This window comes from Prosopis cineraria, unplaced genomic scaffold (assembly GCF_029017545.1).
Source record: "Prosopis cineraria cultivar Desert tree isolate PC_DT_omini unplaced genomic scaffold, ASM2901754v1 PC4, whole genome shotgun sequence".
NCBI classification, from domain to species: Eukaryota; Viridiplantae; Streptophyta; class Magnoliopsida; order Fabales; family Fabaceae; genus Prosopis; species Prosopis cineraria.
The window spans coordinates 18,131,057-18,143,605 of record NW_026555335.1 but is presented as its reverse complement, the minus strand read 5'-3'; the positions used below and the strand labels follow the sequence as shown (position 1 = coordinate 18,143,605).

General features: G+C 33.9%; 2 protein-coding genes across 3 annotated transcripts; one reads left to right on the top strand and one right to left on the bottom strand.

Annotated features, from left to right (window-relative positions):
* The first annotated feature begins 2,668 nt into the window (after positions 1-2,668).
* Positions 2,669-3,303, top strand: LOC129308891 (ethylene-responsive transcription factor ERF095-like). The gene is made up of 2 exons (XM_054950265.1): positions 2,669-2,905; positions 2,947-3,303. The coding sequence occupies exons 1-2, from the start codon at positions 2,669-2,671 to the stop codon at positions 3,301-3,303; spliced, it is 594 nt and encodes a 197-aa protein (XP_054806240.1).
* A 2,395-nt stretch (positions 3,304-5,698) lies between these two features.
* Positions 5,699-10,670, bottom strand: LOC129309335 (ubiquitin C-terminal hydrolase 22-like). Of its 2 annotated transcripts, XR_008592896.1 has the most exons (4): positions 9,382-10,670; positions 8,920-9,044; positions 5,939-7,008; positions 5,699-5,820 (listed from the first exon to the last, which is right to left on the bottom strand). XR_008592896.1 is itself a non-coding variant. In XM_054950881.1 (3 exons), exons 1-3 carry the CDS (start codon positions 10,257-10,259, stop codon positions 6,236-6,238), a joined length of 1,776 nt encoding a protein of 591 aa, XP_054806856.1. In that variant the 5' UTR covers positions 10,260-10,670; the 3' UTR covers positions 5,699-6,235. The 2 variants fall into 2 exon arrangements, 1 of the variants encoding a protein (XP_054806856.1); XM_054950881.1 differs by having other exon boundaries at positions 5,699-7,008.
* Positions 10,671-12,549: the final 1,879 nt, after the last annotated feature.

Genomic DNA, 12,549 nt, shown 5'->3' with positions numbered 1-12,549 from the left:
ATTTTAATTCCATGTGTGAAAATATAATGAAATGAGTAATTTGGGGCTAAGATTGAGTAATACTTATGTTATGGATGTTGTTTTATGTGTATTTGTAGAGAAAAAGGTTAAGTGGGCCAAGTTGTGTCAGGTAATGAAAAATTGTTACAAGTTGTGAAAAGTAAAAATTAGCCGTTGAGAGCTCAAATTTTGGTATATATGTGTTTATGTGATATATTGTGGTTAATTAGGTATATTAGGTCACTTGATTCAAGGGTTTGTGTGGTCTAATGAGAGAAAGGGATTGATTTGAGCACTTAAGTGCATGAAATTTTCATAAAAAGTGACTTTTTGCTCTTAGGTATCCAACTTTTAATCAAACTATTAGATCATGTCCAAACCTATCTCATTAACTAGCTTATGAGATAAGCTTCGTGTAGGCACTTGAATCACTCCGATTGAATGTTATATGTGAAAATGGCGCACGCAGAAAGTTCATCATTTTGTTGTCAAAATGACGGCAAAAATTTTGGATAGGCATGCCATGGTGCATAGTGTCATATGGCGTGGCGCATACTGCATATCACGGCGCACGTTTCCAACTTGATTTTTGTGATTTGAAATGCATACAATTGAGATAGAAATGCTTATAGATTGTGTCTACTATGCATTAATACAGATGTATTATGGTTTTTAATGATTTTGCGAAACAAATATTTGGTCAAAGCTTTTCAAATAAATTCTATGATTACTGAATTGGTGTGTTTGAGTGGTGATTCTGTTAATTTTTCCCCACACCGAATAGATATAGGAGAGAGTTACAAGTGCAATGCACTGCAATACATGTTTCCTTGGTTGTGGTGCATGCCCCTTTTGAAGAGAGTTTTCTCTATGTTGTTCGTTGTAAGGGATTATGCATCATTTTCAAAAAATGCCCTCTCAACTTCTTTCTTATCCAGAATAGTTCTTTTTACACTTTTACCCTTATATAAACTCATTTTTGGAAAATCTAGCCTCCTGAAACGATGCTTCACCACTATTCATGATTTACATCACTAATTTGGGTTTGAAACATTTGCTTTGAATGGGATCCTCTTATGTACATGTTTAACTAATTTAATTTCTTCGTAGGACTAAATTAATATACTTATTAATATACTTAATCTAATTTAACTAATAGTTGACTTTGAAAATAAATTTATTGTTATGGAAAAATATTTTCTATGATAGTAATGTTTTACAAAATCACTTTGATTCTTAATTACTATGATGGACTCCTTTATCATAGTAGGATTTTAAAATAATAATTTTTATTTTTTCTATCAAGATAAATATTGAGTTTTGACTAGTTACTATTTTTATTGGGAAAAATCTGTAAGAAAAGTTTTAGAGCATTACCACAAGCATATGACATGTTCAGAGTTCTTGTCAGATATTAATTTTTTTATTCTTAATTGATTTTCTACTTTTAAAATAATTAATCGTTAATAGCTACAAAGCCATTATCAATTATCAAATGGAGTTTCACAAGTGAAGTGTTTGGATGATTTTTTTTTTTCAAGATGGAATTTATATATTGAAGGTTGATTAATTTTTTTGGAAGTATAAAAGGAGATAAAAAATTGTAGGTCTAATTACCTTCAAAAAGTTTTAAATTGATTTCTTTTCTAAGTTTTATACTTGTTTGTGCATTAATTATATTTGAAATGCCAATCATATTTTAAATTTGTTCAACTTAATAAAATTCACAATGTTGTTTGTTTGACCAAAATTTTAATGTAAATCTTCATGGAACTAATATTTTACTCATTTTATATTAGCTATTACGACCCATCTACTTGTAGACCACAACAAGTTGAGTCATAATTGATTATGAAAAGTATTCAAATATATCCTAAGTTTTTTGCTTTAAAAAAGGAAAATATATTAATAATAAAAGAGAATAGTTTGCAATATCAAAGATAAAACAGAAATATTAGAAGAAGAAAAATTAGCAAGAAAAGACAAGCCATGTGGATTATGTTTCTTAATAGTATAACTATTAACGTTCTTCAAAAGGTTTGCAATATCTTGATCTGTCCACAAGGTATTGCCGGTTAGAGCAAAAGCAAACATCCCTTGTTATATCTGATCCTTGAATTATTTTGAAAGGATCGAAGAATTTTGGGAATTTGAGGATCAAACATACCCCAAGTCTCACCACTACTATTGTAGACATGACATGTAGGATAACATTATTTACTTAACATTTTACCAGAAATTTATTTATTTATTTTTTAAATTTGGATAATATGCAGGATAACATTATTGACTTCACATGGATACCGCACCATGATCATGAAGTCACTAAAGGAGGCTATATCATAATATTTATATACGTCGATTATACCACGTGAATAATTTAAATACCCAGAGCATCATACGACAAATCCCGTAATAAAATATTAAAAACCATCTGAAAAAACCCATTAATCATAATATTTATCTACGTCGATTATACCACGTGAATGATAATGCAAAAATTGGAACTTTCATGGAAATTCTGAACAGGTTTTTTTATTCAATTATACATAACGCCCCAAGGACTATCATATACATATATATATATATATATATATATATATGTATATATGTATGAACTGTTATATGTTCGCTTGTGAAACAGAAATATCATCTCATTTACAAGAAGATGGATTACCAGGCCACTTTTGAGTCCGACATTGTTCTTCTACAGTCAGTCGAGAGCTACCTTCTTGATGACGACTCCAATGCTCTCATTGCATTTCCAGCCACATTCGCCGGCAACGCTCCTGTTTGCCTTCAGAGTTCTAGCGGCGGGATGGCGGCAAACAGCGATGGCGAGATTAGCTCTCCGTCTTTCTCGTCGGAACAAGCTAACATTGAGGTTTTCTGTGCAGATGCAGCGGTGCGTGGAGTTAACGCGCCACCGAGTGGGAGAGGCTACAGGGAGTGAGGCGGAGGCCGTGGGGCAAATACGCGGCGGAGATTAGAGAGCCAAAGAAGAACGGCGCGAGAGTGTGGCTTGGGACTTACGAGGCTGCTGAGGGCGCGGCTTTGGCTTACGATCGAGCCGCTTTCAAGATGCGTGGCTCCAAAGCCAAGCTGAATTTTCCTCATCTTATTGGCTCGAACATGTCGGAGCCACCAAGCGTGACTGGAAAGCGGCGGCTGCCGGAGTTTAGAGGAGGCATCAATGAAAATGAAGAGGGGAAAGAGCCGAGCGAACATGCTGAAGTGGGATACATACATGTGAGCCAAGTGATGGAAGCCAAGCCGTGGAGTTGGGTTGGGGATGGGTTCTAACTTCTAATTCTATGGAAATTTTTTTTAATAAATATTTTTTAATATGGACTCGTTAATCATTTATCCTTATAATTTTGATCTAATTATAACTTAATCTCTAAATTTTGACTTATAATTCAATTCTTGAAGTTTTGACTCGGTTGTAAATCAATTCCTAAACTTTGCCTCTTATAATTTAATCCTTAAAATTTCAACCTTTTAAATATTGATCCCTATATTTTTAAAAAATAAAATTATACAAATTAAAAATATTTTAAAATTTATTACTAATATCTTAAATTACTAAACCCTTTTAATATTTATAAATATTATAAAGAATTAATGAATGAATAAGATTCTAAACTTTTGTTTGAAAATCGCCATAGATCCTAAATTCTTATAAACTCATAGCAAAATAAATCTTGATCACTAACTTTTTTTGACACCGTTACTGTCCACGCGTGTACTGTAACATTCAAAGTTAAATTCGTAAAAAAGTAAACCCTAAACAATACCAACATTGATAGTAACAGTATTAAGGTTTATTTTGCTTTGAATTTAAAATTTTAAGATTTATTTTGCATATTTTAAGAATTTAGAATCCATGATAATTTTTGAATAATAATTCAATAAATATTAAAAGTTTAAAATATTTTTAATCTTTTTAATTTATTTCTTAAAACATATGGATTAATATTTAAGAGGTTGAAATTTCAAGAACTAAATTATAAGAAACAAAGTTAAAGGACTAATCTATAATAGAGTCAAAACTTTAAAAATTAAATTATAATAAGTCTAAAATCAAGGCTGAATTATAATTAAATCAAAACTATAAAAATTAAATAATTATATATATATATATATATATATCAGAGAATACAAACACAAGTTGAGAAAGAGAATTTTTAATAGATCTCACCCAACATACAAGGCCAACGGGACTTCTTTCTGACTTATTTTTCTGTTTTTGATATCTAAATTTGGTTGACATGAAATTACAACATTGGATTTTTTTTTTTTTAAATTTCACTTTTCATATAGATTGATGTCTATTTTCTTTGCTTGACTGCCTCAATCCTAATATATAAAATATTTTTAATTAAAATCGCATATATCAATGAAACTTATTAAATATACTTTATGTTTTACAACTTTATTTTTTAACATAAAAATATAAACTTCTAAAAATATCATTCATTTAATATTTTATTTTTGAAACAATATTAAAGAGAGAAAGCAAATATAAAAAAAAATATCATTAATAAAATTTTATACTTGTCAAAATATCTTATATTTTAATATGTCAAATTTCACTAAAAAATATCTTATAAATTAAAATAGATAAAGTATTTAAAATTTACTAGGAGAAAAAACCCAAGTCCAAGTTAAGAGAAATAGCAATTTAACTATCATGGGGTGTTCATTGTGCTTTCTCAAAAGCTGTAGATATTTTGCCCTTGTCTTCTTTTCCCCCATATAGATTAATGTTTTCTTGTAACTAATAAAGGCATGTTTACTAATTTTTCTCCAGATCTATTATTGATCAGTTTATCTTCGTTTAATAACCAGCAACAAGTTTAAATTTCTCTTGTTTTGCTGATTGACTTATTTGAAGAACAGAATCAAGCAGGACAACGGTAAAAGCTTCTTATTTCTTTTAAGGAAAATATCATTCAAGGACTATGAAAGCAATTTAATATCAAATAAAAATAAAAAAAATTTAAAATATCAATAAAACTAGAGGACTGATTTAAAAATAATTTTAGATAATAAAAACTGATAATACCCTTATTTTTCTGTTTTAAAAAAACTTCTCAAATAATGAATAGTTTCTTATAAAATATAAATTAATATTTATTAATTAATGAATGATTACTTATTCTTATTAAATACAATCAACACTTATCCCTTTTCACTATCAATTTTTTTCAAATTCTTAAACTTGTCAATTAATAAACGATCTATTATTAAATATAAATAAATACTTGTTAATTAATGAATAATTACTTGTTTAAACAGAATATAAAATTATCCCTACACACAATTAAATTCTTTTAAATTTTTAAACTTATTAATTAATGAATAACTTCTTGTTAAATATAAATGTACATTTGTTAATTTATAAATAGCTATTTGTCAATCAAAAAAGGAAAGATAGGGATCTTATAATCTTTTCTCATACAAAATTATTTTCAAATCAATCCACTAATCCTACAATAATATTTCAAAATCTTTTTATTATTGATTGATATTAAATATCCTCAATGATCCTTGACTGTAGGCATGAGGTTGCAACTGTTGCTTTCAGTTGTGCGAAATGATAAGTATAAAGCTAGAAATTTCAGCCTAAAAAAAAAAAAAAAAACAAGGAGCCGAAGAAAGAAAGAAAGAAAACATTTCTTATGTTACGAATAGGTTGAAGAAAAAGTGAAAAACTGCTTTATTGCAGGAGTTAACTTTGGTCACAAAAGAAAGTGTAGTCAAGTACCAGGACTACCTAACATACCAGACTCCAGGAACCTGCACGCACCACTATGGCTTTCAATGCATCCAAGGGGAAAAGAAAGAAACTGTCAGCTAAAAAGACTAGATGAACAGTAACCAAGAACTGGGAGAAAAAGACCAGCAAGAAAATTAGAAGAAATCAGAAACTTACTGACTTCTGATTAATCCATACTCCTAGTGGAGTGCCTAAAAAAATCTGGCTTGCTTCTTGCTCCAACTGAAGAAGTACAGACTAGCTACCAAATTCCCAAGTGTTAATCAAGGGATCAGAGAGAGCTGTTATTTGTGATTCCAGAATACTGTCTTCTTTTTTCTTCTCTCTCTCTTCTTTTTCTTTTTTAATCTCAAAGTATATATTAAAATAGCCTCGGCGTGTCACAAATGTCAAAAAATCATGGTATCCGTGACACCCAATGATTCGGAGGACTATCTCCAGGACCACCAAAGATCATGAAGCGCCCTGTTTATCAGTTGCTTTGTAGGAAAGCATCTTCTGTACATAGAACATCATGTAACTTTGGGCAGCCCTGACAATGTTCTCATCAACCTGAGTGACCCAAGCATCATCGCACTTGTACCATTGATTGCCTAACCGCAAATAAGTCACGTAATGACCAGCATCTAGCCTACCTGAGTGAGTGACAACGGCAAACAACTCAAACTCTGATGCCAACTCACTGGCAGCATCAGGCTCATCATCATCAAAAGGAAAGATTCTGTTCCCAAAACGGCTCCTTAGGATTGAAGATGAAAGGTAGGGTGACATGTCAAGTGACAAGGGAAATTGCAAATAGCGGTCCACCTTCCTTGACATCTTTCTTGTTGAAGAATGCTCAAATCTTTTTATATGGAAGCAAGAAACTAGGGGAAGCTTTCTTATGGACATTTGCTTTAGAGATTCCTGCCTCACTTGACACTGTTGACAGAAAAACTTTTGGTCTGACCCCAGTCTCTCCGCTCTTGTAAATTGCTCCAGGCAACCCCTCAGAGTTGACGTCCCACAGGTTTGACTTGGTTTCATGCAATCCGACTCACCATTGCAAGAATGTTTTGATGCTGTGGTAGCCATCTTGGCAGAACCCCCTTGGTTTGGTTCCAAATCCAGTGAGATGTCAACGCAAGGGTCATAAGTTGTCGAAGTGAAACCACATGCCATACACATAACATCAGAGCGCAAGATACCAGAAAACACCCTATGAGCAATGCAACAGTCTCCATGGCCTGTGCCATCAAGGAAATGGGGTCACGTAAATGTTGCAATAGAATCAAATGGTATAATTTTAAGAACTCGTCTACCAAAGCTTATTTTACTTTTCAGCTATTGCATTCAAATTGTCCAACAGAAAATGATCAGGCATTGAAATTGTAAAACTAGTATTATGGTATAATCCCCTGACATGCACAAAAAGAATTATTCATGCTTTCTTCAGAATTCAATGTTGTGTTAAATGAAGAAAATAAAGGGCAGATAAATGAGTCCTCGTACATAGTAGCCTAGCACCCTAGCTTGACAATCTCAACTACTAATCTCATACTTCATTATCATTTAAGCACGTCTCAATGACTTAACTTCAACATATAAAAATATATTCACTGATATCTACACTTGCCGTTGGTACAAAAAATAGTTTCATCTTAAAGCCTCTTGAAATTGAGAGTGAGAGAACTTTGCACGAGTCAATTTAACAGAAGTTCCATTATTATCCTCTTGGACCACTCCAAAATCCAAGGGTCAGTCCGAAAAAAGCAAATTCCTTACACACAGAACTTGTGTACATCTGCCTAAACTTATACGCTTCTAAACACTGTTTTCCAGTGAGATTCAAACATATCAAAATGGAACCAAGCGAACATAACTGCATCACAACAAATAGAAGAAAAGGGTGTTTTGGCCTTTCAGGAGCATATGACAAAATCTCAAGCAAAAAGAACTAAATCAATATCCGCCAAAATCTTAATCATGGTAGAGTGCGCTCCTATGGATTCCAACACAATAGTGATGTATGGGTCTGATGCAATTTTTCCTCCAAGCTAGGGCAAGCCTTGTTTAATTTTAATCCTAAAAATGGCAAAAGATCGAGTTAACAGGAGCATCATTTGAGCTAATTATCCTATATGAAGAAACCATGCTAGAGAGATGTTGACTTACAGGGACTCACTGGTGTGAAGCAGTTAACGCCATCACGCCAGCAGGTTGAGGTTGATAGTTAGGCCTAATTTTTTGAGCAATGGTCAACTCCTAGAGCAACAAGCAAGAGACCTAAACCCATACCCTGCAGTTAAATGTTGAGGCAATTTTGTTATCTTGAATAGTACCTTCAATTATCTTAAATGCAAAGCAATATTAAGGGCATTGAAGTCATCAAGACAGTGACACTCCTTTGATAATCTTGCATTAGTAGGGCAGTTGCAACTATCATTATGATAAGCTAATGCCTTGGCTTGCCACCTGGTGACAATGACAACAGATTAACATCTTATACCACCTAAAGATTTGCGTACTTGGCAACACATTGCTATCACCTGAGAACTAACACAATAGAGTCATCAGCATCCTATTATTCTGCTAGGCCAAAGGTAGATTTTGGACATCAAGAATTTCACTAATTTACAGACTAACCACATCATTATTGAAGATATAAAAAAGAAAAGTAAGTGGATTATCCCATAATCCCACATTTTCATTTTCTAATATGATGGCATTCACTAACCGCAATTTAAAGGGTTGTACAGAACTATTTAAGAGATGGAAAAAAAATTCACAAGACCTTAAAACGCCACAACCAGAATCCACAGAACAGACCAGCCTTACAACTTTGAACAAATGCGTAAAAAATACCAGCGGGACCAGATAAACACCCATTTATTACACAAGGAAAGACCGGGACAAGTTGATTTTGTTTTAACGACAATTACCCGAAGAAAGTAAAACAAGCCCACTTTAAAGACTACGAGGGAAATTCCAATAAACTCCCTCGATTTATATTTTTTCGTAACCTTCATTTTGTCTTTTAGTTTTTGTTTAGGTTAAAAATTAGAATTACCGCATACAAGAAGAATCAGATTTACGAAAAGTTCAGTCAAAGAAGGCGAGATAAGTGGTAGAAATAGGTGTCACTGTCAGAACATTACCTTGACTATGAGGCTTCCGGCGATCCCTCTCCACCTTTTCACATATACCGTCGAGCATGGAAATGAAAAATTCATGAGCATCCTGCTGTTCATAACCTGCAAGGTTCGCTGCATGTTGCCACCAACTGTGACATAACAAGAAAACGAAGACATCGTTAAAGAAATAGAGCATTCTATAGGAAATGAACTTAAAGAACTGGAATCCCAACAAAGCATAACATTTAGATATTCCAATTCTACATTTACTTCCGTAAAACTAATAATCCAACGAATACAAAAGGAATCACAAGGCAAAGATGAATCCCCATATCGAAGTTACTAAAGACCTAAATTCAACCTGTACAACCCGCATTTACATAAAACTCCCACCAAAAAAAAAACAAAAAAAAAACAAAAGTTCTTGCGTTAACTCCTAGCTCAAAATGCTCAATTCCACGATTCCTCATTTTACACGATGCACACCTGTATAAGAACTTTGCTGGGCTATAGGGTTTCCGATCTCCTGAAAACGCAGCGGAAAACATAGCATCCAGATCACAAGCTAAGCATATTCGTGCATTCTTATTCCCATTGCCGCCATCTTTGTTATTACCAGTTCTCTTCTCTGCATTGCTAACATTAGTGTTTTTCTGACAAAAATATCGGTTATGCCTATCGCTCAGAAAATAATTTCTCAGAGGAGGCGTGTGAAGCAGAGCCTGCAAGACAGAATTCATAAAGCATGTATTCCCCAAATTATTCAACCCACGCAATCCCCGTGGCAAATCCGAAGAACAATTGTCACTGTCCAGCGGACTCGATCCGTTTCCCATCAAAAACCGTTCGCGCTGACCAGGCGCCCACGGGCGATAATCCACTCTTCGACGCTTCCGAAGATTCTCCGGCCGTGGAGACGGAATCGCAGATGACCCACCACCAAGGGTCGACGCGCTGGTCTGAGCCAACACCACTGCAGTATCGAAATCGCGATCGTATCTCTGGTCACGGCACGCGCAGCAGAAAAGCTCGGCCCGATCAACATCGACAGCGATCTCATGACCCGACGACATTGCGGAGGCGTGGGCCACCGCATGAGATGGCCCCCCAGAGGGCGCGTGACAACACACGGTGGCGCACGTAATGCAAGCATAAAGGCGGGAAGTAGCTGAGTCTCCACAGGCGGAACAGCGCGGGATTTCGTGAGGATCCCGGCATATGGAAGCACGGCCTGGCTTTACCCGAAGGCAATCCTGGAGAGCCCGGAAAGGGTGGGACCCATTCCGAGATCGGAACTCGGCCAAGTGGGGACACGACGGCGGAGCAATCGGGTCGCTGGATGAGCGACTTATCTTGGAAGACATATTGGAAGACGAAGAAGAGGATGATGATGATAATGCGGTGGTCGACGATCGATGGTAACCCTAGATGGTCTCCAGAGCCTTGGAGAAATCAACGGCTCAGATTCAGAAATGAAAGTGAGTGTGTCATGAAGGCTAATGAAGGTTGAAATTTCTCTCAAGTGTGGAGCTTTTTCAGCTTCTTCTTCGCTCTTCGCCGGGCTGCCTGTGACTTGCTCAATGCTTACAGGCTCACAGCCACATCGTTGGTGTTTTTCTTTCCTCACTCCCTGGTGAAACCCAATTGGAAAAACAAAAAAACAAAAACAAAAACAAAAACAAAAACAAAAAAGAGGGAGACAAGAGAGTAAACTCGTTCACAAATAAGTGGAGCTATCAAACTCTAAAGAGCGGATTTCTTTAAGGTGTGTCTAGTTTGAAACGAGAGGAAGGATTTGAGGTTAGCCTATTTGGTTTAAAAGGGCGTTGGAAAGAAAACATAATTATATATAAAGAATTTTACCCCACATTTTATTAATATTGAAATAATAAAAAAATATATTTATATTTTTTAAACTTATCACAGAATGTATATTGATCGAAGTATGAAAAATCTTCTCTCTCCTCCTTTTCAATTTTTCAAACCAAATAAGAGAAGGGACAAAATTTCTCCCCTCCCTTCCAACCAAACATTCTCTTAAAAGTCATGATTTAAATGGGTTAGTCTTATTAAATTTTATTATACCATAGGATTTTATTTTGACCAGCCTGGCCCTCAACGATGAAGTGCTGACCCTCAAGGCCCTCAGCATATTTTTTTTTATTTTTTAATTTAAAATTTTTAAAAATATATTTAAAATAACAAAAAAGTTATTACACATAACATAAGTTTAAAATAAATAAATTTAAGAAAATCAACACAATAAAACATTTAAGTCTAGTAAAAAAGAACATTACAAAATTGGCACTGATAACAATAAACTTCACTAGCCTCATAGTTATCAACATCAATAAAATTTGATTATTCTCCTTGGGTTGAAGCCTAAAGGATCGATTGAAGGGAGAAGGAATAAGAACACACTTGATGGCAAAATGAAATGAAACTAAGGTTTTAAACTTTTAGTGGTATTTAATTTTTTTCATATTAAAATTATATATATAAGGGCTTAAAAGGGCCTACCCTTTAAAGCCTGATTTATCATTTTACATATCAAAATATCCACCCGACCTTATATTTTTTTTAGGGTTTAAAAGGGCAGGCCCAACAAGCTCAACCCTAGTCGACGGCTCTATAAAAGTCTCAAAACTACAACCAAGTCCCTTGAAATTTAAGTGTAATTTAAAATTGGGCTACAAAGATAATAAGACCCTTATAAAACATATATTATATCAATCAAATAATAAATTTGTAACTACTTCATTAGTAATTTACAAGTATAATTTTTGTAATTTTAAATTCACTTGTCCAATAGTTAAACAATTATGTATTACTAACAAAGTCTAATATTAATTTTTTTACCACTATATCTTCAACTTTTTACTATTGTAACTTCACATATTTTATGATTAAAAGTTATAAAAGTTGAAATTATAGTTATAAATTACTGATAAAATAGTTGTAAATTATTTGACATGGGTAATGTATATATGTTTAATAGACACATTGTTGTCTTTTTATCCCAATTTTAAATTGCATTTAGGCCCTATTTCGTATGTAGGTTTGAATTTGGAGGGATTAGGATTGAGATTGGAGGTGGCATTGGGAGTGAGATTGGGGCTTTAAAATTATGTTTGGTATAAAATAATAATTGTTAGAATACTTTACTTCATTTTATTTTACAATTAAACATAAGTTATGAAAATACTATGATACGCCTTATAATTAATAAAAAAATTTGCCCTAAAAGGCTAAAACCTATCTTCTCTATCATGACTCATAATCGAACCCCACCTCCCTCCCTTTATCATCAATTACTTGGAACAAACGCAACAATCTTTGTCATGGACTCATGATCTAGGAGCAAATGTAGTGACGGAGATCGTCCGATAACTTGGAACTAGATCTGGAATCTCTCAAACTGAAGATGATGACAACGAACCTAGGAGCAAATGAAGCAGCAAAGATCGCTCGATGGCTTGGAACCAAATCTAGAATCTCTCAAACTGAAGACAATAGCGGCAGATTTGGGAGAAAACACAATAGTAGACCTTATTTGATAATTTGTTCCCAAATCAAGATTAATTGAGGAAGACGATGATGAAATTTGGAGTTTTGAATTGTCACTGACGATGCTGCTAAATTGTGTTCGAAGAT